At 41.7% G+C, this 24,778-nt stretch overlaps 1 protein-coding gene across 9 annotated transcripts in view; it reads right to left on the reverse strand.

Moving 5' to 3' along the window:
• ipo8 (importin 8) overlaps window positions 1-24,778 on the reverse strand; it is a 94,020-nt gene that overhangs the window by 6,591 nt on the left and 62,651 nt on the right. For 3 of the 9 annotated variants that reach the window (XM_035147957.2, XM_035147959.2, XM_035147955.1), the window contains 10 exons: window positions 19,938-20,098; window positions 19,653-19,778; window positions 19,500-19,575; window positions 15,361-15,486; window positions 15,084-15,181; window positions 14,877-14,972; window positions 13,193-13,413; window positions 9,825-9,887; window positions 9,111-9,316; window positions 2,924-3,139 (listed from right to left, as the gene is read on the reverse strand). In XM_035147957.2, coding sequence (XP_035003848.1) covers window positions 2,924-3,139; window positions 9,111-9,316; window positions 9,825-9,887; window positions 13,193-13,413; window positions 14,877-14,972; window positions 15,084-15,181; window positions 15,361-15,486; window positions 19,500-19,575; window positions 19,653-19,778; window positions 19,938-20,098 — 1,389 coding nt within the window. The remainder of the gene's footprint in view (window positions 1-2,923; window positions 3,140-9,110; window positions 9,317-9,824; window positions 9,888-13,192; window positions 13,414-14,876; window positions 14,973-15,083; window positions 15,182-15,360; window positions 15,487-19,499; window positions 19,576-19,652; window positions 19,779-19,937; window positions 20,099-24,778) is intronic. The other 6 variants (XM_035147960.2, XM_035147962.1, XM_047338630.1 and 3 more) reach the window with 3 other exon arrangements.

The following is a 24,778-nucleotide window of genomic DNA, read 5'->3' on the forward strand; positions in this document are numbered from 1 at the left end:
TCCACATTTAAAGCATAAATCTGGAATATTGCTATTAAATTTATTTAATTTTTCTACCAATTATATAGTAAAAGCCTAAGATGTGTGTTTTCTATTTGAGTTTAAGCTGCTTTGCATTTTCCCAATCGTCAAATGAAATAATGTCCTGTAAGTCCTCTCTCCAAGCTCTGAGTTTAGCTTCAGAAGATTTGGGGGACCCAGATATGAGTAAATCATAAAAACTAGATATTATGTTTTTCCCAGTACTGTCTTTCAGAACTGTTTTCTCTAATGGTGAAAAGGGAGGAACAGCTAGTGATTGTTTTTGGGTGGCTTCAATAAAACTTCGGACTTGCAAAAAATTTGAAAAGTGTGTCCATGGAATGTTGTATTTACTTACAACTCCTCAAATGACATCAGTTTAACATTATTTAAATTCTGCATTTTCTGCAGCCCCTTATCCAACCAAGTCCTAAATCCACTATCGGCTGTACCGGGTATGAAATTATAATTTACATACTTATAACATACTTATGAGTTTCTTTAGACTGGTTGAGTACATATATTCAGGAAAGGATAGTTCTAGGGATTGAGATTCCCTATCTCTCCAGACAGGAGAATTATCATTCGTAAAGTAAAACATAATAGTTCTTAGTTGAGCTGCCCAATAGTACAGTACCGGATTAGGACACTGGAGCCCCCCTCTATCATAGGGTAAGTACAGCAGAGACAGCTTTAGTCTGGGTCGTCTGTTATTCCACAGACAATTTATGAACAACTTTTTTTCACTTAGAGAATAGATCTGAGGGAGGAGGCAATGGGATGTTCTGGAAGAAATAGAGTAATTTGGGGAGTATGTTCATTTTCAAGATATTTATCTTTCAAATTAAAGAGGTTGGCATGGATGTGCATCTATTAATCAAACTAGTAATTGATTCCATGGTAAAATCATAATTAGATTTGATCACATCGTCTATATTTGGTACAATGAAGACACCCAAATATGTAACTTGATTACCAACATTAAACTGAGAAACTTGTGCGGACGGATTACCTCTCTCTTTGGAGTTTAGTAGCATTATAGAGGATTTGGAGTCATTTACTTTGTAGCCTGAAAAATCACCAACATTTTGAAATACTCTTAACACAGCTGGTATGGATTTCTCCCGCTTAATGAAAAAAATAACGTCATCAGCATATAATGCAATATAATGATCAGTTCGACCTATATTGTTACACCAGCTATCTCTTTATGAGATCGTACGGCTATGGCAAGAGGCTCAATGGCCATTATAAACAGCAGTGGCAATAAAGGGCACCCTTGACGGCATTCCTCTATGGATCTTAATTGGTTTTGATATTGTATTATTCGTGAGTACTTCAGCACAGGGTTCCTTAAATAACAGTTTAATCCACTTACAAAAGTATTCCCCACATCTAAAGCATTTAAGAACTTCAAAAAGATAGGGCCATTCGACCCTATCAAAGGCTTTCTCAGCATCTAACTACAATCATTTTTGTTGAAATCGCCATTTAGATGGGTCTCTTGTCAACCTTGAATCTGCATAGAGCATTGAGACTGGTGCGTGGTCCGAAATAAGGATACCATTGTAGTTGCAGTCCTTAATTTTGAGACCAAATTTGCTGATATTAAAAAGTAATCTATACAGGGGTGGGATTGATGACTACTAAAGTAGCATGAATATTCTACAGCACATGGTTTTAATTCCCTCCATATATCTTTTAGGTTTAGCTCATTCATAAAGTTAAGTATTACTTCCCTGCTCTTAATATGTGATTTATCTATGCCTGATGACTGGTCCTTTGTTGGTTCCAATATGCAATTCAAGTCCTTGAAAAATCTTGGATCATCATTATTAGGAGCATAAATATTAACAAAATTTATTTTTTCTGTTAGAAGGGTACCTTGTACAATCAAGTATCTACCAGTCTTAACCTTAATTAGATTTGTTACCTGAAACAGTAATGACCTATGAATTAGAATCATAACACCCCTGACATGTGTTGAAAAAGATGCTGAAAAAAGATGCTCCATCTCCTCTGTATTTTAATATCATCCCTTGCCAATAAGTGTGTTTCTTGAAGAAATATAAGTTTTGATTGCAAACTTTTGTATAAGCCACCTTAACGAAATGTACGTTAAGCCCTGGTTAGACTAACATACCGGAAATCTATGTAGTGTTGAAAAAAGTAATATAAATTAAATTTAAAATATAGGGAGTGAGACCTCTTCATTCAAAATTAAGATGGAATGAACTCCGGTGAACTGCAGACACAGAGTACAGACGAATGAGAGCATATCTCCGCTGCAAAGTACGAAACAGGAGCTAACTTTTAAAGAATTGTTTACGGGCTTACAGCCCATTATAGAGAATACAATTCTTTGCATTTAATAAAAGACTGCATTTAACCCTCTTTAGTGTTGGTGTGCTACTTTATAAACTTTATCTTCCAGACTCTTGTTTTTAGCTTCAAGAGTTCTGCATCGAGCTCATGTTGTCCTCGGTGGTTGAAATTCTTATTTCAGCTTGTGCCACACGTTCGAAACATTCGCTTATTGGCTGTGGCAGACAGAACTTTTTCCAATCTAGCTCCCTCCTGCTTTCATCAGTCGGCATTGCTTGAGCTAAGCTAGTGTTAGCATCATTCTTGCTAGCTTCAGAGTTTAGCTTGGATGATCCGAAGTTCGGTAGTTTTGATTGCAGCGTTTTTGTATGGCTTTTAGCAGATTTTCCAGCTGCGGTCGACATCCTAACTCATTAACGTAAAGATAACACAGCAATTTGTTGATGAATGATTGCTCTAATAGGATTTAGAACAGAAAGTGGCGGAGCACCTAGTGAATGCGTCTTCCTAGCAGGTCGCCATAACTGGAAGTTCAATTAACACTTTTACTACTTTTATGGCTTGAATGATTACTTACCAAGCAGTGCGGAGGTAAAGAACTGATACTCGTCCTCTCCATTGTCGTAGTCGAGTGGTGTGCTGTATTCTTCTAGGGGTGTACCCTCAAAGCAGTCCTCATCCCAGTATTCATCTTCATCATCATCCTCACTGCCATGGCCTGTCACTGTGCCGGACTGCTGCTGCATGGCATTCCAGTTCTCATTCACCTCATCTTCATCACTGGGAATCTCCTCTGCCAACACAAAACATACCCATTTAGATTAAAGAATTTAACGTCAACAATGAAATTCAATTACAGTAGTAATTAGTTACTTCTCCAAAGGAGAGAAAAAAAAGAAAGAGGAGATATCATAACATTTTACAATGACCACTGTATATCCCCACATCCGATCAGATCCCACCACACCCGCAGACTCAACATCCCAAATTGATAACAAATAAAAAAACAGCAACTAACATAAATAACATAAATATTATACATCTGATTAAGGAATTTAGGAGAGAAAAAAAAGAATGATGATAATAAAGACAATAATTAATCAAAATGAAACAAGATTAGAGAAAGAAAAGCGAGGGACATAGAAAAAGCGTAAAGAAAAGATAAATTATTAAGTTTGGCTCAGGGATAATACTAAAGAAATAAAAAGTTTGACTGTGTGCAGGCTATTTTGTTTTGCTTTTTATATATTAAAAAAATATATATTTGTTTTCTGTATCCTCTTCCATTTGTCATTTTACAGGCTATAAGTTTCTAATCCTGTGATTTACTGACTCACCGCTTTCCTATAAATATACACTCACCGGCCACTTTATTAGGCACACCTGTTCAATTGCTTGTTAACACAAATAGCTAATCAGCCAATCACATGGCAGCAACTCAATGCATTTAGGCATCTAGACGTGGTGAAGACGACTTGCTGAAGTTCAAACCGAGCATCAGAATGGGGAAGAAAGGGGATTTAAGTGACTTCGAATGTGGCATGGTTGTTTGTGCCAGACGGGCTGGTCTGAGTATTTCAAAAACTGCTGATCTACTGGGATTTTCACGCACAACCATCTCTATGGTTTACAGAGAATGGTCCGAAAAAGAGAAAATATCCAGTGAGCGGCAGTTGTGTGGACGAAAATGCCTTGTTGATGTCAGAGGAGAATGGGCAGAGTGGTTCGAGATGATAGAAAGTCAACAGTAACTCAAATAACCACTCGTTACAACCAGGGTATGCAGAACACCATCTCTGGACGCACAACACGTCGAACCTTGAAGCAGATGGGCTACAGCAGCAGAAGACCACACCGGGTGCCACTCCTGTCAGCTAAGAACAGGAAACTGAGGCTACAATTCGCACAGGCTCACCAAAATTGGACAATAGAAGATTGGAAAAACATTGCCTGGTCTGATGAGTCTCGATTTCAGCTGCGAACTTCAGATGGTAGGGTCATAAACAACATTAATGCATGGATGCATGGATCCATCCTGCCTTGTATCAACGGTTCAGGCTGGTGGTGGTGGTGTAATGGTGTGCGGGATATTTTCTTGCCACACTTTGGGCCCCTTAGTACCAATTGAGCATCGTTTAAACACCACGCCTTGTTGAATCTATGCTACGAAGAATTAAGGCAGTTCTGAAGGCAAAAGGGGGTCCAACCCGGTACTAGCAAGGTGTACCTAATAAAGTGGCCGGTGAGTGTATGTTAAAATACTAGACTCTCTTTCAGAATTTTCGATATCTCAGTAGCTTACGGCTAAGCTAGGGAGCTAGCTTGATAACTAATTGTCATCAAACTAGTCATTTTCATTCTTGTCACTGAAACTGCTTTCTAATTTTGACAAATGTCAGAGGAATTTACCACAATTACAATGTCACTTGCAAATACTTCTTTTGCCACCATCTTGGTAGCTTTTAGAGCTACTTAGCTAAGCTAACTAAGGTGGAGCAACCAAATGATGACCACCCCATTGTATTATAATTCCTCATTAAAGCACTTTTGCTAGTAGAGCCTGAGTGATATAGGTTATGGGCAAGCGCGGACTGGCCATCGGGAGCACCGAGATATTTCCCGGTTGCCTGGCGCTTGTTCTGACCTGCTGACTTGCGCCATGAAAAACCGCCGAGCAAAGCTGTGATGAACGCTGAACTCAGGCCCAATCACAGTGTTCACAACGCAGCAGTGCAGCATGAACCTCTGCCGCACCGCGTAGTGGAAAGCCCTGCGTGCCCCTGCACTGAGCCCAGTGGAGATCTCAGCGTGAGCTGAGTTCTGAAGGTGACGTCAGTCAAAATGGACCGCAGTCAGCAGCAGATAAGGAAAGGTGGAGCAGAGACAGAGAGGAGGAAAAAAAGAAAAGCCTTGGCTGCAGAAGCAGCAAAATACAGTAAAATTACAGACGCATTCGCCAGTAAGGGAGCAGCAGGTCAGTCATAAACACTTAATAAAACACTCACGACATACTCAGTATGGCTACCTAGCTATCATTAAATAAATTTAATGGGGATCCAAAAATTATTTAAAACATAACGTTTGAAGTTTTAAAAAAGCAAAAAAGCAAAATCTTAGAATATGACAAGCTAACACAATCATTTAGATATGGAGATACAATATTTTTCTAGTCCCAAATTTGACCAGGAATTCAGATTTTCAGTTTTATGGACTGTGCTGTAGGATAGGTCTTACCGTACCCTAAACTACAATATCAATGTTATTGTCTGTTGTCTTAAGCATAAAGAAATTTGGGTGCTATTCAAATTGGGTGAATTTGAATAGCAGGCTAAACTGGAAAATATGGGTTGCTTTTTTCAGTGAGTGAAAGTTGTAATCTAAAAATGTTTACCTATTTAAATTGTTGTAGCTTATGTTAACTCTCTCTCTCTGTGTGTTGAAAATAAATATAAACATTTAAATATTTGAGCTGTATGTGCTATGATATTATGATTGGTGAATTCCTAATCAGTTTTTGAGGGTTCACCAATAGCTACAGTATACCTTGAAAACTCAGTATTCAGGAAGATTACTTGTTGGTCAGTCACATTTTTGGGGTATTTTGTAATCTGGAGAAATTTCCTCCCAGAGGAACATAAAGGCCAAATTCATAACTAATCTGGTACCCGTTACATTAACAAATAGGTTAAGCCTACTACAGGATTAGTGGTCTGGTGGGTTAAGTGAACAGGGGGGCAGTAGCCTGGGATGGAGTCAAATTCCCGGCCTGAATTATTGTTTCAGTCCGCCACTGGTTATGGGGGCCAATTCCAATAATGATATAAAAGAAGCAAAACAAATTCCGAAAGACATATTGGCAAATATATATAAATGGCATTTATTCCTGATTTATTCCTGTTTTTTAACAGGTTTGACTCACCGACACGGGACAATCTTCCCTCCACCTCCTCTCATGTCCCCATTCTCACCTCAGCTACCCCCCTCCCTGTGACAGCAACTCCACAGCTCCCCGCAGCAGACACCTTGACTCCAGAGACACTGGTGAACAACCCATCAACGGCCCATCACCATCAACCCCTACCTCCCTTCTCTAACCTTCCCTTTCTCTCATACCTTCCTCAACCCCGACCACCCTCCTCTCAGCTCCCCCCTTCCAACTCCTCACACCACCCCCAGTCTGTCCCCCACCACACCCCAAACTACCCCAAAAATTAGGACCAGCCAGGTGAGACAACAACTCACCAGAACTAGGATCAACAAGGCCAGAGGACTGGACAACATTAACCCGCAGGTGGTCAAGGTGTGCGCAGAGTAGCTGGCAGGTGTGTTGACACATCTCTTCAACCTCTTGCTAAGGCTGGAAAAGGTGCCCAAGATCTGGCAGACATCCTGCATTGTCCCTGTACCCAAGAAGGGCTGTCCCAGAGCTCCAAGTGACTTTGGCTGACATTGGGGTCGATGATGCCATCATCTTACTGGCCTCATAGAGCATACACACACCTGGAGAAGCCACAAAGCACCTTGAGGATTATGTTCTTTGACTTCTCCAGTGCATTTGACACTGTTCAGCAACACAGGCTGGCCCAGAGGCTCTCTGTGATGCAGGTGGACTGAGACCTTGTGACATGGATCACTGACAGGCCGCAGTATGTCAGGCTGTAGGACTACTTGTCAGACGTGAAGTAAGCAACACAGGCACACCCCAAGGAACTGTCCTGTCACCATTTCTATTCACCCTTTACACCTCAGAGTTCTGCTACAAACCAGGAACATGCCACCTACAAAAGTTCTCAGACAACTCCTCCATCGTCAGCTGCATGACAAGTAGGAGGGGCACAGAGACCTAGATGGGAGATTTGTAGGAAGGTGTGGAAGAAATCACCTGCAGCTCAACATCAGGAAAACTGGAGATGGAAGTGGACTTCCAATGTAGAAGGAGATCCCCCATCCATGTTGTGATTAATGGACGAGGGTTGGAGATGGTGAATAGGGGTGGGGGCGCATCTTAATAACAAACTGGATGGGTCAGACAACACTGAGGCCCTCTAAAGGATGGGAAAGAGCAGGATATTCTTTCTGAGGAGGCTCATGTCTTTCAATGTGTGCACTAGGCTGCTACAGATATTTTACCAGTCTGTAGTGGCCAGTGTCATCTTCTTTGCTCTGGTGTGCTGGGGAGGTGGCATTAGAAGCTGTGGCACCAACAAACTTGCTGGTGACGAAGGCCAGCTCCGTGGTGGGAATGGAATGGGACTGTGTGACTGAAAATCCATCATGGACAACCCCTCTCATCCCCTCTCTGCTGAACTGAGGGGGCTCAGGAGCACATTTAGCCAGACTAATCCAGTGACACATGACTAAAAGCACTTGGGGGGGCTCCTTTGGGCCATCAGCCATTAGACTGCACAACGCCACATCACCTACAGTCAAACACGGACATCTATATTTCCGGAAAGAACTTCTGCACATTTTGTCTATATATTACAACGAATGGACAAATTGCACAAGAACACAACTTTGAGTCCTATCTCTATATCGCACATTATTGAAAAAACAGTCTTGTGTATATATGACATTATTTCTACTTTTATGTGTATAGTGTTTCTATTTTCATTCATATTTTTCCCCTTGTGCTGCTAATTTCTTGTGCTGCTGTGTCATTTGTGAATTTCCTCTACGGAGAATAAATAAACTGACAAAGAGATTTAATTCTGACTTGTCATTTTGCAGTTTAACCATAAACATTTTTACGAATATGTAGACATTGAAAGTAAAATAGAAAAAATATACAAATTATTGATTTAATATGCCAGATTTCTCCCCGCTTAAATCCATGCATTATTCCCTGTGAAATCTGTAAAAAATTCCAAAAACAACTTATCTCGCAATGTTAAAGGAAGTAATACAAAATTTGTCAAGTGTAATGAGTTCTTTCCTGGCCCATGCCTAATCTTTTCACCAAAAAAGCATAATCCTGCTGACAAACAAACAAACACAAACAAACAGAAAAGGGTGAAACATAATTTTTAAAAACAGAGTTTTTAAAAATTGTTTAAAATTGTGCATGAATTCCCGAGTTTGTCTTGTTGGAGTTTAACTCTTTGCCATCCAGTTGAGTACCTTCCCCCAGGTTTTGAAATAGACATATTACTGGTGAAAATGCAACTTTAATATTAGAAAGGTATGGCAATTGGGTAAACCTGTTATACTGCTTAGAATTTGCTCCTCAACATTGTCATTTTACATTCCTCACTCATAACTGAAAGCATATTTCAAATCACAGCACGTTCAGCTTTGACTGGCAGATAATTTAAGCTGTTCTATTAAGGATGGATGAATGGATGGATAGATGTCACTGGAAAGAAGTATGTGCTAATGTGGATATTGACAATACAGATATAAGATGATAGAAAATGTGAGGTGAGAGAAGTAGAGTACGGTAGCCATATACATTCTGAACCATTTAATGCAGTGAAATGAATTAACCTTAAAAAACAAGCCACAGGAGGAACCCTTAGCCATCACCGTAGAACTAAGTTAATATATCAGGCTGCTATATGAGCAGTAGACAAGGTTTTGGAAATCCAATTCTTTTACACTTGACTTGAAGTGAAGTAGAGACTTTCGGGTTAGGAAAGTAGATATGCTGAAGATAATTTGCGATTGGAACTGAATCAAGATCTGAGAAGTTGAGGGTCCGATCCACTGATCAAATCAGAAAATCGAATTTCAATATTATACCCAAGCCAATCCTCTTTTCTCACCATTCTGGTCTTCATCTTGGGGCCCTGTGTGGGCCAGCACATCTGGTTTGTTGATGAGGCGAGAGGTGTGAAGGTGCTTGAGACCCAGGAAAAGGAGCAGGATGGAGGGGATGATCTGGGCAGCAACACCATCAAGCACTGCTGGTCGGCTGGGCAGCTCCATCAGCACACTCAGGCCGATGATACATATCTTCCGGTCATGAAGCCTGAGGTGTGTATAAGGGAAAGGAAGGCAGAGAGAGAATGGGGCTGAGGGTAAGTGACAGTATCAGTATTCCTAAAAGTTCTCAAAGATTTTTTAAAGAATCCACAGAACATTGACAATCTAGTTTCAAGGTATCTAGAGGCGCTAAGAAGCCAAATGAAAACTTCCTAACACATGTTAGGATTTCACATGGAATTAACCAAAATAATAAAACAAAGCTGACAAAAGATTACTATTTTCAAACGCCACTGTTGATTCATGGACCGCTTCAGATAAAATAATAGAGACAATAATAGATGAAGGATTTCATGTGTGATACTTAGTTGCATTAAATAAATGAATGTCTTTGTAAAGTAGATCAAACAAGCCTCTCTTTTGTATGAGGAAAACATCAGACCTTTATTAAGTGACTATTTTAAATGGTAAATAACCCTTCAGTAGAGGGAAGACCTCGACGTTGGATGAGATAGCAAAGAAGAAGAAGAACACAGTAGATGGTGGTAATGCACCTTGACGTTGGTTGCCACCCGCCAATAAACCGAACAAAGAAGAAGTAGAGGGAACCATGGACCCTTGGAAGAAGAACAGAGAAAAGAGGAAGAGGATATAGTAGATGGCGATAATGCACCTTAACGTTGGTTGCCACCCGCCATTAAACTGAACATAGAAGAAGAAGAAGAAATGGTAAATGTTATCTAGTCTAGATGCATGATGATGTTGGTTGCCACCCACCAATAAACCGAACAAAAAAGAAGTAGTAGACGACCACTCTAAGCGTTTTTCAGTTTTTACCATTCACACACACATTCATTCAGTGCATTTATGTGCAGCACTTTCTCTATGAGAAGGGGCAATTTGGGTTCAGTGTCTTGCCAGAAGACTGGGATCAAACTGCCAACCTTCTGGTTAGAGGATGACCCGCCCAGACCTTATATTTAAGGAAATGTTCTTATTTGCTTTCTGTTTTAGAATAAGACGTACGGGACAACAATTTTAAAGCTCACTAATTTGCGTAAGATGCATATCTCACATTCTGAACTATCTTTATCATTTACCATCAGAGCAACATCTCCAGCTATAGTATTTGTTGGCAAATATGGTCAGTGAGCACAGGTTTTGGTAATATGTGCTATGGTGCCAAACAAGACAACTTCACCGTTTTTGTTTGCGGAAAAATTGTTCTATAGCACTTAACCCATAGGTTGTGTTGGTACACTTATATTTAGACATAGTTGAGACAATAAGTGTTTGTAAGTTTGTGTAGAGGTGCTATTGGCTGCATTACAGGCTAGCTGTTTCCCATTCTAAAAGTAGTGTTAAGCTAGGCTAACCTTATCCTGACTCCAGCTCTGTACTTCACACAGACACAGCAGACCATGATATTAATATGTTCATCTTACTTGTAGAGAGAATGCACACAGACATCTTCTTCTATTTCGCAATTCCACAAATCTCTGTCTTTCAGTTTGTATGTGGAACACATATCTTAAGAACCATTCATCTTATCAGCTTCACACTTATCATGTGTATTATTACGGGCCCAAAGATGTGCAGTGTCCACTTTGGTGCGATTTGGACACATGATACATTCAATATCATTCAAATTTGAATAAACAGGCAAACAGCAAATTGCAGTTAATGAGAAAGGGGCCTTAGCAGTCTGCGGACCAAGTTGAACATCTCTTCTTCCACGTCCTCAGATGACCAACAACAGTGGTCGGCTACTGGCAGCCTGAGGCCCGCCAGCAATAATATCTGGGCCACCAGATCATTTGCATAATTTGTTTATTTTTATTTCACCATATCGGACTGACAGACATTCACAGGCGTTGCATGTCTGTCATGGCAACAACATTCATATAATGACTCTCTCTTTAGCTATTTGACTACAAAGAAAAATTACAATTTGTTGCTGCAATGCCTTATACTGAACTGAAGTTCAAGAAGAGTTGTGAACTTGGGTCTGAAGATTGTGTCGATTGCTCAACACACCTCTGAAATAGCCAACTTGCAATGTATTAAAAAAAAAATATCTGTGAAGTAAATCATTCAAACTTGTATATAAGCCACACAAAAGAACTGTATCTACAGTATCTAAAAGAACAGTATCTACTTGTATGGATCCCAGAGGTCCTTGTCTGTTTTTAATGACGAGTTTTCCATTTAATTTCCCCCCTTTGCTTCTTTCCCTGATCTCTGAAAACTGACTATTGTCTGACTAAATAGTACAGTAAGTAAGAATAGGTGCAAAAGTACACACAAAGATTAATGACTAATCCAGCATTGTTAGCAGAGTTGTCCACTATTGCTGTTTTCAGACATGACCTCCAGAGGATGTCTGAATTGGTCCTGAACTTTCTGCAAATGTTGCCTTTCACACATGCACAACGCAGCAGGAGATTCTCTTTTATCAGGAGAGGGGTGGTGTAACATGCAGAGGCAGGATGTAACGTATTAATTCTGCTGCAGAGATCACATGTTTTTGTCTCCAGCACATCGACACTGGCGTAGGCTCTTATCTTAAAAAGTTCTCTCAACATCTTCTTTGGTGTCTTATAAGTTTATGGCTCCGCTTTTTCATCCGCAGGTTTTTGTTTTCACTTTGTCTTTTTCATTTTCAGAAGACCCCCACTCCCTCGCAGTGAATCCTGAGGAGGATTTCCTGCTGTGTTCTCACACCTGCCCTTCCTTTCTGTGGATTTAATACTGGGGGCTGGCTGGATTACGTTCACAGAAAGTCCAGGGGCTCTCACTTAGACATATGTGTTCACACATCCGCTGGAGAAAGTGCACAGGATCTCCGGAGTTCAGTGCATGTCTGAAGGCAGCTTATGATTACAACCTTGTTGTAGTACGTAATTACATTACTTGTAAATTTGTCAAGTACATGGCATCAACCAATGACGTACGACAGCATCTGTAGCCTAAGCTCATTTGCTAAATCTTATCCTGTTCATTGTTGCTAAAGACACAATACAAACACAACAGAATAGAGGAACAGAATAGAACAGAACAAAACAGAACACAAAAAAGTTCAAGACCATTAGGTCAGATTCCAATTTAGGAACTTCTTATTTTGAGGCAACAGCTAATGACCAAAAGAGACAAGTGGAGACCAAACACTGACCAAAAAGAGAGCGAGTGTCAGACTTGCATCTGTCTGGTGGACAGAAACCCAGCTGTAAATGATTGCTAACGTTGCTACGTATTTGCAGGAGGTGTGAATGGGCAACAGTTTTCAAACAAGACGACAGAAAACAAATTGCTGAAATCATTAGTTGAGTAATTGATTAACAGAAAAAAGTCCTCTTGATCTTCTTTTTCTAATGTGAAGATTTTATTTGATCATATGTCTTCATCTCTTGTCTTGGATTTTTGGTTGAACTAAAAAAATGTAAAGAGATAAATTTGGGATGTTGGCAGTTTTTTTCAGCTATGCAATTGGTCTACAGTTCAGTTACTAATATAAATAACTACTACTACTTTCCGCCCTAATAAACTGGTTCACCAATGAGTTGTGACAGTTTGTAGTCAGTTGTGAGAAAGGAGTCTATAGTACAAAAACAAGCCTTTGAATCAACTCTCTGATTGATTAGGGATTGAGAGCAAAAGTTGTTACTATGTCACCACCTATTTTGTGCCATGACATGCATGTCATTTTTTTGTCAGAATCTGATTTTGAGTTAATACCTCAACTGCCTCCTATGTGTTGAGGGGGGCATACTATGATATTTTACCCTTAGTTGTTTATACAATACCAACATGCTCCTCCTTTTACCCTCATGTCTCTCCCTCTATAACCTAAGTACCTCAGTGTTTGAGGTACCATCTAATGATCTACCATAATGTGTTAAAACAGAAGGAGCCTCATTCTTACCCCAGAAAGAACTCTGTGTCATTCATCCACTGGTTGATGAAGTGTGCAGTAATGGGCTGCGGGTTGTGTGGGAAGTGCATGTTGTCCAGAGTGTGTATGAGCAGCACTGGATTGTAGTAAAGAGCAGCGATGGCCACCTGAAGGCACATGGTTCTCAGTTCACTGGATTTCACCCCTCTCATCAAACGCTCCAGCACTGCCTCCACAAACAGAGGGATGCACTGCAGTGGGGAAACACAGATAAATCAGGCTTATACAAATCACTTTTGTTGGGTAATACCCTCCAGTTTTGTATTTGGTTTGTGTACAGACACTGTTCACAATGTTAAGTTACAAGCAGTGTGCGCAACAATCCCATCCAACAGACCTCCCAACAATGTAATGTGTCTCATAGCCAGGTTAAATATTTCACATTTTGATTCCAGTCACTGCAGTTATAGTTAAATATTCAAGCTTATGTGAAAGAGTGAAGCTTTGCCCCCCTGTTATTTTCAGGTCAGGTAAGGCTTTTTAGGAAGATAGCTATTAGAGATCAACAGCCATGACATGATATTATTAAGTTATTTTGTCAGAAAGGACCAATATCTGTGGGGTTTATTTAAAACAAAGACCAAAATAAACATTTTAGTGTTCCAATTTGAACATTTTGGTGCTAGTTCAATTTGAATGGGATTGCTCTTCACCCAGATTAGATTAGAAGGACAAAGCTCACTCAAAGATTCAGAATGAACACAAACTTCAGTCTTTTTAGATCTTGGCGGTTTTTAAAAATGAAAGTTGAAACAATGAAGAAAACTCCCATAATCCCAGGCTGCTTCTTTACATCACTAAACTCCATCTTTTGTTATTACAGTGGAAACCGTGTGTAACCATGAATATAGTGATTACAAATATAGTGATCAACTGTTTATATGGATCAAAAAGCCTGGGAAAGAATCGTTCCTATACAAATGCTTTTTAAATAATTTGGTTATAGTGATCAGGTAATCTGCTTACTGTGTTAATTTTGGGTCTTTTCATACATGTTTGGACCATAGTTATTAGCCCACAAAGGGCCCACAATTTCTTTTACAGTTTTTACTGACTGAGAGACAGAGAGCAAAAAGTTACTTACAGATGATCAGACAAATTGATATATATTTTCTTGTCTTTCTCGCCATTGTCTCTTACAGGCAAAAATATTTTGGCTAATAGGATGCATTAAGTCAGCTAAATATGAAATGGCTGGAGAATTTTACATGCACGTACAAATCCTTCCACAACCTATATTTTTTTCCAGTAATAAGATTCAGAATTCTTTATATGTTAAATAAGTGATTCCGAACTGTAACTTGTACTTCAATAGGATGCTTTGCAGTTTCCAGAAAACATAAAGAAATATATCCAAAGATTAAGTCGATAATGAATAAATTCGTAAAACAGATACATGGTGAAAGAAAGTAAAAATAGTGGATACATAGTTACAAAAATAGATGCATAACTTTATATCAAATTGTGCAAAAAAGCATTGTGTTTACAATGAAGTCAAATTAACACATTTGGAACATGATGCTTAGTGTAAATTGTGAGGGTATATTAGACAGAGAATATTGGGAACTGCTGTGTTAAATGTAGAATATTTGAATGTCAGTCACTCTGTTGATTAATTATATGAAAGTCTGTAATGTTTGGAGTCATTTCTGACCTGGTCGATGCCTCTGCCTCTGCACTGCAGTATGATGACCTCCAACAGTTTGGCAGCATGACACTCTGCATCCTCACCTGCATCTATGGTCAGCACCTACAGGTCAAAGTTAAAAAAATAGTTGAGCAGTCATGGCTAAGTAGCACTGCTGGAGACAGTGGATCTTTGTTCAGATTTTATGCAACAGCAAAACGTCTGTTGTCTGACCTTTTTGCACATGCTGTAAATGACCTCTAAGTGTTTTGGGTTAGACAAGAGCATGTCTGTATCCACAGTGATGTAGTTGTGCAAAAGAGGCATCATATCTGAAACACAAATGCATATTATCATTAATAGTGTTATCATTTTTGTGGGATGGTGTATCATCATGCAAAAAGTAAAATTTACTGTACAGGTACACCGTTAAAACTGATTGTGCTCAGTGTATGTGATACTGGATTACACTCTGTGTACTGTTAGTAACATAACTAGGTGTGTGAGGCACCTGTGAAGTAATCGAAGCAGTCATGCTGGAAGACCTCGTACAAGATGCCAAGTAGCTGCCACATCTGGGGAGAAATGGTCTGACAGGTGAGGCCAAATGCCAGAGAGAGGATCTCCTCATAGAACTCTGCAGAGAGGGAAGACAGGGCTGCTAATATAATGTTCACACACATTGACAATGTCAGTGCTGAAAACAATTAAGGGAACACTTAAATCCCACATCAGATCTTGATGAACGAATTATGCATGTTGAAAATCTTTACTGTTGTACATTGTATATGGAAAATGGTCAATGGAAACCAAGATCATCAACCCTTTAAGGGCTGGATTCGAAACCACACCGAAAATCTAATTAATGGCAACTCATAATCTGACTATTCAAGTATGGATGCCAATATTATGTATAGTTCAGGCATAACTCTTTTTTCTTTCCCCCAATTTAAAGTCTGTAATAATCACTGTGGGAAACTGATTGGAATCATTCCTCTATGTGTAAGGAAACCTAACTATACCTGGCCAATTCACAACTTACAAATAAAATTATTCTAACCAGCGGCCTTACTGTGAAGAACTTGCTCATGTTAGTGAAAATTGCAACATCACTTTAAGTAACATCACTGTGCACAAGCAGTGATTGACAAGTGCTCAGACACTTCTGCTGGTTCAGATTGATGGTTTAGAAATGTGAGCGATTCTTGAAAATTGCTTTATGAGCTGTAGGTGGAGCCAGAGAAGCTGTGAAAGTTATAGTACATGTGTCAAGGAGCTATCTTTATAGATGTTCCCCACTTTAGCTTTAAGAGAGGAGCTGAGATATAAACAATGTCCATCAACTGGGTACTGGAGCTACAAGGGGTAACAGTTTGAATAGTTAAATAGGAAGTTGGACACCTCTTGTTAATCATGAAGAATTCAGGGACTTTTCTTAAACCACTCTGTTTGTCAATGCTGCAAATACCCTTATCTTTCTGATGTTCTCCTTTACACGTGGCATCTATTGCACTTCTGTCCGTCCTGGGAGAGGGATCCCTCAAATGTGGCTTACCCTTACCCATCTACGTTCTTTTTACCCTTACTCTTGTTGAGGGTTAGGGGTAGAGGACGTCACACCTTGTTAAATCCCTATGAGACAAATTGTGATTTGTGAATATGGGCTATACAAATAAAATTTGATTGACTGTTTGGATTCTACGTATAAAAGTGCTCCATTTGGACATTTGAGAGGCTTCAATGACCACATTTTACTGCAAAATGTGTCTCGACTTTACAATGTGTCATCACAGGAGGAAAACACATCTCAAGTAGTATATAAACTGGTAGCAGTTGTAGAGGTACTGTAATGTACCTGGAAACTTCACTGATGTTTTCAGCTCCTACTCCTCTTGCCATGTAATATGGGGTAAACCTCACAGCTGTGACTGTGTGTATTTGAGTGTGTTCTAGATTTCTGAAAGAAACATTTACTTGACCTGACATTATCAGAGTAAGAATGATCCAACCCCCCAGGGAAAATCACTCCAATTACTAGGATTACACACACATACATACATACATACACAGACACTTTTTGTGCGGTGGACCAGTGACCAGTGATCTCAGAACAGTCAACTTCAGCTTGACAAGTACTCACACAATCAGAGATCCCAGGATTGATCCTCAATACGGATGCACACACATCCACAACAAGATAACACAAACGAGACAATGACCCACTGGCGCCACAAGAGGGCGTGAATTAAAAATGAATGCAAATAGGCAAAATCAGATCCTTTGAGACACAGTACTGTTCTGGAATCAGAAGGGCCTGATCTACTAAAGGTTTGCGCCCACCAGAAAACATGAAAGCTGATCTATTAACTGTGCACACTGAGGATTGCACGCAGAATAACGCACTGTCCATTTAATACGTTTGCCTTAATGAATATGCAATGTCGGGCATTTCTACCCGAGTGCTCAAAATATTGGGAGGAGTAGACGCAAATACTTTAATTTAGCACATGCTAAAAAAAGCATCAAAGTAATTGCAGTGATTGTGACTGTGTCTATATTTAAAGGGGACATTGTATGCCCATTTTACCACAAGTTGATATGGTTCCTTGGGGTCTTAATGAAATGTCTGTAACATACTTTGGTCAAAATACCACAAGGATCATTTAAAACAGCACCCTTTTTACCCTGTATAAAACAGCCCTCCACAGAGTGACCTGTTTTGAGTGCCTGTTCCTTTAAATGCTAATGAGCCAGCTCCCCCCTCCCCCCTCCCCCCTCTCCCCTCTCCCCCCATGATTTTAAACGATATAAATTACATATTTTATATGATATAAATTATCAAATATGCATCCCATACTTTGTATTCCCCTTCTGTTGTCCTGGAGTTTTAATTTCCCCAATCACATAATTAAATGTCCCCCTCTGCCCATCCACTACAAGCACACAAGCAGACAGACAGAGAGAGAAAGAGAGGGGGCTATGAAGACCATCATTTACCCCCGAACCCCGACATTCAACGGGCACAACAACAAGCGGAGAAAGCAGAATCGCGGGCTGACCTTATATATACAGTCTATGGGGCTGACCAGCGCGGAGAAATGCTCGTCCCGTGTGAACAGCCAGGCGGCTGCGCGCTTGAGAACGGCGCTGCGCTGCCTCGCAGCGGTGCTTCCGGTGTAACCCTGACGTAACGAGTGGGGGGGCTCTGTGTGTTTGTGCCAGTGTTACAGTAGTGCTGAACACTGCGGAAGTCTTCCACACTGCTGGCTGTGTGGCGTTGACACAAATTCCAGCTCACGCATGGGAGAGCGAGCGGTCGCGCCCGAGCAACTGCTGCAGCCTCCCAGTCCCAACGATCCAGACAAATGCCACATGTGAGTGAATCGCGGGCTGACCAGCGCGGAGAAATGCTCGTCCCGTGTGAACAGCCAGGTGGCTGCGTGCTTGGGAACGGCGGCCTCGCAGCCTCGCTGCGTCCGGTGTAAACCCGGCATAACGAGTGTGGGGGGACGGGGGATGAGGTGGGGGTGGTCCAAGGCCATGTAGGGAGACTTCCAGTGCCTTGTTACGACACAAAACCCAGGAAGCTCATTCGAGTCACTCAAGCATGACGTTTCTGACTTAGAGGAACCATAACAAAACGCGCGAGTGTTTTTTTCCCAGAGTTTTTGGGTTGGTAGACATGCCAGATACCCACATTAACCTGTAGAAGCACTAACAAAGTGGAATTTGCATGCTATGTCCCCTTTAATACACTTGAAAGGTAGGTGCTAATTGGCACAGCATTGCGCACAGATGGCTGCAGTTATTGTAGTGAGGACGACACGGCATGGTAGAAGACGGAGAGAACAGGTTTTTCTGCTTGTGTTAGCATGTTTGGATTGACAGAAGCATATTCTCTTAATTTCAACAGTTCTTTTAGTTTTACCCACAGCATTCTCGCAGATACTCTACCATATCGCGTTTCTTTGAGTTATGTTAATATTCCTTTGCTGGAGCTCAACTACATTTTTGGTTTGCATTTTCTACTAACACCTCCAATTCCATGGCATTAAATTTCGCTTTGCGCTTGCGGTCACTCTGCTCTCCATAATGCTCCATAGCAGAAACCAGTAAAGCACACAAAACACTCATTTAAATACAACTGCCTCTACCATGTTTGCACCTGTTATCATTTACGCAATTATTGTTAATAGATCACCTGCAAAACGCCCACCAACCAAACGTGCAATCGGTAATAATGCACATGCAATTTAGCACTCTTTATTTGGGATCTTAGTAGATCAGGCCCAGTAGAGAAACACAGCTGGTTGATAAGTTTTTGGCTGCCTCCTGTCACATGACCATTGTTTCGCACTCAGTAGCAGTTCTTCAAGCGTCTCCCGTCAGTAACAAAATGTGAACGTTTTTAGTCTGCGAACAAGCAAGTAAGTAAAATCTATAGTTTTGAGAACTGTCGCAACCTTTGGGTTACATCGCAGGATCATACCTGTAATTCAAATCAGCCACGTAAAATTTACTGTGTAAGGAAACAGGAATATTACTTGTATTTGTGATGGAAGCAGCCTGACAGGATCATAGCAGCATTTCAGGAAGCAAATTAATTAATTAAGTAAATCTGTGATAAAGTAATTAGCAGCTCTCACACACCTGCCATACCTATGATGGGCTTCTGCAAGACCAGGCCGATCACCTGCAAACAGATCCCTTCCAGCTGCTGAGTGATCTGAAATTAAGTATCAAATATTACAAGACAAATAATGTAGCAAGTTATTTTGCGTGTATGTGAATGTGTGTTGAGACCTCTTTGTGGTCCTCCATGACAGTGAGTATGGTGTCGATGGTGCTAAGGAGGCCAAGGGCCATGACAGTCTTGTCTTCGTTCTCCTCATACTCCTCACTCTGAAGAACCCTGGTGAAGATATCTGCCTATGAAACAAAGACAGACACACACACACACTTACTTTAGAACATGACATTAAATATTCTGCAATAACTGACAAACCTGAAGAAAGAGTTACATATAGCTTCATATGAAAGGCCCAGTCAATCATGAAATCATTGGAAATGTTCATGCTGTGTTCCTACCAGGTTCTGTGTCATATCCACAGCAATGGCCGCAACCTCCTGGTTGTACTCACAGATCATCTTCTGAATGACATTGGTCAAGTCATCATTCTCTGTCTCTTTCACCACATGCAGCAGCTCCTGCATGACTGGCTGGATGTATGGCCTGATGTACAGCTTGGCTATACAAACATGAAAACAAAGCATGTGTGTAATATAAGCAATTTACAGTATATTTCTCACACACACACACACACACGCACAGACACATAGTATATGCTCAAAAAACTAAGGGAACACTTAATCATCACAGTATAAAACCAAGTCAGTAAAACTTCAGTGATATCAATATGTCCATTTAGGAAGTATAAGTGATTGTGAATCAATTTCAACTGCTTTGGTGCAAATGAAAGTGACAATAGGTGCAATGGAGAGGCAAAAGCAAGACAACCCCCCAAAAGGGAATAGTTTTGCATGTGGTGGCCACAGACAATTGCTCTCTTCTTATTTTTCCTGACTGATTCTTCTTTAGTTTTGTATTCTGCTAGTGTCCTTGTCACTACTGGTTGCACATCCATATGTTATGTGCCATACGTGCAGTCGCAAGGTTTGCTGTGTCTCCCAGCATAGTCTCAAGAGCATGGAGGAGATACCAGGAGACCGGCCATTACACAAAGAGAGCTGGACATGGCTGTAGAAAGGCATCAACCCAGCAGTAGGACTAGTATCTGCTCCTCAGGTGCGAGGAGGAACAGGAGGAGCACTGCCAGAGCCCTACAAAATGACCTTCAGCTGGCTACAGGTGTGCATGTTTCTGACCAAACTGTCAGAAACAGACTCTGTGAGTGTGGCATGAGTGCCTGACATCCTCTAGTCGGACCTGTGCTCACAACCCAGCACTATGCAGCTTTCACCAGAATGGCATTGACCAGAGAACACCAGAATTTGACTGACTGCCACTGAGCACATGTGACAGACGTGAAAGAGTCTGGAGATGCCGTGGTGAACGTTATGCTGCCTGTAACATCATTTGGCAGTGGGTCAGTGTTGGTCTGGGAAGTCATAGCCAATGATAATAATAATAATTATTATTATGAATAATATCATAAATGAAAAACGACCATCAAACAAAAAATGAAAGTCAGTAAGTTCAGTTCAGTCAGTGAGGGGTTTCTGGTCCAGATTACTGCTGGGTAGTGAGTGAATGACAGCTGACAGTCAAGCGGAGTGAATGTAGAGTGATCCGAGGTTATCGGGAGACACTGTCCGTGGCGGGTTAAAACGGTGACGGGATTGACGACCTCACTGTGTTATCTTATCACAAGGTGAGCATGTTGCTCCGAGTTTGTCTCTCTCTCTGTCCCACTCTCTCCTCTCTTTCTCATTCCTTTGCTGACTTATAACTGGTCGTTGCTAGAATATGTGGCACGAGCGGGCAGTTATTAGCTAGTGTTTGAGGGGAAAAAAGGGGTGTTTACTGTGTGTCACCAGCAGTACAATCCTGTGGGGAAATCCAGATTGTCACACTTCTTCACACGCTTTGTTTTTTCCAGGTTTCTACTTACAAACTTCTGAAATTCTGCTACCCAGTTAGCTATATGGTATGCAGGCGGTCAGGATTGCAAAGCTGCAGGCTAAGTTCAGCATCAAGGGGTCTTTTTAGGAGGCGAGGTTGAGCTTCTCAGGTGTAACTCCTGTAGACTCATGCACAGCTGAGTTTATGGCAAATCTGAATTTAGGTAAGTGTTTGTCCCAGTTCTTGTGTTTTTCCTCCACAAATGAAGCAATCATGGCCTTAACATTTCGATTTGTCCACTCCGTCACCTTTGTTTGAGGATGATAGGGTGAGGTCCGTTTCTGTTTAAGGTCCCATCACTGACAAGTTTCCTCAAAGATGGACGACACAAACTGGGATCCTTGATCTGAAAGGATTAAGGTTGGCACACCCCAGCGCGTCAGAATCTCCCTGCTCTTTTTATTCACAAAAAAAAGTGCGTCCTATTTACCGGCAAGCCAGTTAAGATAGCTTAAAACCTTCCTTTATGATAAAGCTTATAGTTGGATCCTTGATATATAGTGCGCCTGTTACAGTCGCTCCTGCTCATTTTGTTATACTGTTATACTCTTTGTCTTTTTCCTTTGACATATTTGATTTGTCTTTTGTGAGTAACATATTTAAGTTGCGTCCTCTCTACACATGTTTGTTTGCAGAGTTTTGGTCTGCCACTCGACCGTCGCTCAGCAACACCACATTGTTTACTCCAGCGATCAGCTGATGGTGCTGAAGCCAGCCGGCTTGGCGAATGGGAAAGTGGACATCCCCGCTGAACTTTGGAGAAAAACACACTGGGGTTGCAGAGGAAAAGGATCGGTGAAGAGGAGGAAAAAAGCCAGGTCTGCTAAACGACAGGGATTCGTGGAGAAGAGGAGATATAAGCCGTATCTCCCCTCTCTCATCATGGGCAACGTGAGATCACTGGGGAACAAGATGGACAAGCTGAAAGCGATAGCCCGGAGTCTAAGGGAGTATCGGGAGTGTTGTCTGATGATTTTTTCGGAGTCATGGCTACAGAGGGACGTCCCCGACCAAAATGTTAACATCAGGGGATTTCAGACGGTTCGGGTCGACAGGGATTGCACCGAGAGCGGTAAGCGCAAAGGAGGGGGGCTTGCTGTTTTTGTGAACAACAGATGGTGCAATCCTGGTCATATTACAATCAAGGACTGTATTTTTTCGCCCGGACAGGGCTGTTGGCAGTGGGACTCCGTCCTAACTATTTGCCAAGGGAAATCTTGCAAGCTATTGTGATGGCTGTGTACATTCCTCCGTCCACCAACCCAACGTCGGCAAGTGACGTCATCCACACCGCCATAGCTGGAATGCAAACTGAACACCCGAATGGCCTCATCATAATCTCGGGTGACTTCAATCACGTTTGCATGGATAAAACACTCACAAAATTCACCCAGTACGTCACCTGCAAAACCAGAGGGGAAAGGACCCTGGACCTGCTGTATGCTAACATTAAGGATGCATACGGCTCTTCCCCCTCCCCTCTCTGGGGAGATCAGATCACAACTTAGTGCATCTCACCCCACCCCCTGCTATGTGCCTCTGGTGAAAGGCCGCCTGTGATCACAAAGACAGTCAGGAGATGGTCAGAGGAGCAGCTCAGGACCATGGTCAGGCCACACTTGGATCCCCTCCAGTTCGCCTACCAGCCCCGGCTAGGAGTTGAGGACGCCATCATCTACCTGCTGAATCGAGTCTACGCCCACCTGGACAAGCTGGCTAGCACTGTGAGGGTCATGTTTTTTGACTTCTCCAGTGCTTTCAACACCATCAGGCCAGCTCTAATGGGCGAGAAACTCACAGCGATGCAGTTGGACGCCCCCATCGTATCCTTGATTGTGAACTGCCTGACTGGCAGACCACAGCATGTGCGCTTGCAGCACTGTGTGTCTGACAGAGTGGTCGGCAACACCGGGGCCCCACAGGGGACGGTCCTCTCTCCCTTCCTCTTCACTCTCTACACCACAGACTTTAGCTACCAGACAGAGTCCTGCCATCTCCAGAAGTTTCCTGATGACTCTGCAATAGTTGGATGTATCAGCAAGGGTGAGGATGCTGAATACAGGGCTGTGGTGAGTAACATTGTCACATGGTGCGAGCAGAACCACTTGCAGCTCAACACGACAAAGACAAAAGGAGCTGGTTGTGGATCTGAGGAGGGTTAGGACCCTGATGACCCCTGTTTCCATCCAGGGGGTCAGTGTGGACATTGTGGAGGATTACAAATACCTGGGAGTGTTTTTAGACTGTAAGCTGGACTGGGCTAAGAACACTGATGCCCTCTACAAGAAGGGCCAGAGCCGCCTCTATTTCCTGAGGAGACTGAGGTCCTTCAACATCTGCCGGACTATGCTGAAGATGTTTTATGAGACTGTGGTGGCCAGTGCTCTCCTGTTTGCTGTTGTGTGCTGGGGCAGCAGACTGAGGGTTGCGGATGCCAACAGACTCAACAAACTGATCCGCAAGGCCAGTGATGTTGTGGGGGTGGAACTGGACACCCTGATAGCGGTTTCAGACAGGAGGATGCTGTCTAAGCTACATGCCATTCTGGACACTGTCTCCCACCCTCTCCATGACGTGCTGGTCAAACACAGGAGCACGTTCAGAGCAAGACTGAGACCACGAAGATGCACCACAGAGCGCCACAGGAAGTCATTCCTGCCTGTGGCCATCAAACTACACAACTCCTCCCTTGGAGTGACAGACCCTCTGAGTGTCAGATACTCTCAGTCAACCGACTGGACTCATTTCAATGTACAGAACGCACATATTGTACATATTTTTATTTTATATATTTTGTAAATCTTATAAGCTTATATTTCTTATCTTGCATGGAGCTATTGGAACAAACACAATTTCCCCCTGGGATCAATAAAGTACTTCTGATTCTGATTCGAAATGATTAAGGTTGGCACACCCCAGCGGGTCAGAATCGCCCTGCTCTTTTTATTCACAAAACAAAAGTGCGTCCTATTTACTGGCAAGCCAGTTAAGATACCTTAAAACCTTCATTTATGATAAAGCTTATAGTTAGAGCTGGTTCAGGCTTGTCTTGGACCTGCTCTTAATTATGCTGCTATAGGTCTAAAATGTCAGGGGAGCACACATGGAGCTTCTCTTTCCTCTTCTCCCTCTTTATCACATTAAAGACATTAATGTCTCATCAAAACATGTTACTGACATGACTTCTTCCCTGAAGTCCCTGTGCTATATAGTTTGCAGATCCAGGGTCACAGCTGCGGCCACAATGTGGACTATGATGGTGGATTGCAAATAAGAGGTCATGATC

Source organism: Hippoglossus stenolepis, chromosome 22, assembly GCF_022539355.2.
Source record: "Hippoglossus stenolepis isolate QCI-W04-F060 chromosome 22, HSTE1.2, whole genome shotgun sequence".
NCBI classification, from domain to species: domain Eukaryota; kingdom Metazoa; phylum Chordata; class Actinopteri; order Pleuronectiformes; family Pleuronectidae; genus Hippoglossus; species Hippoglossus stenolepis.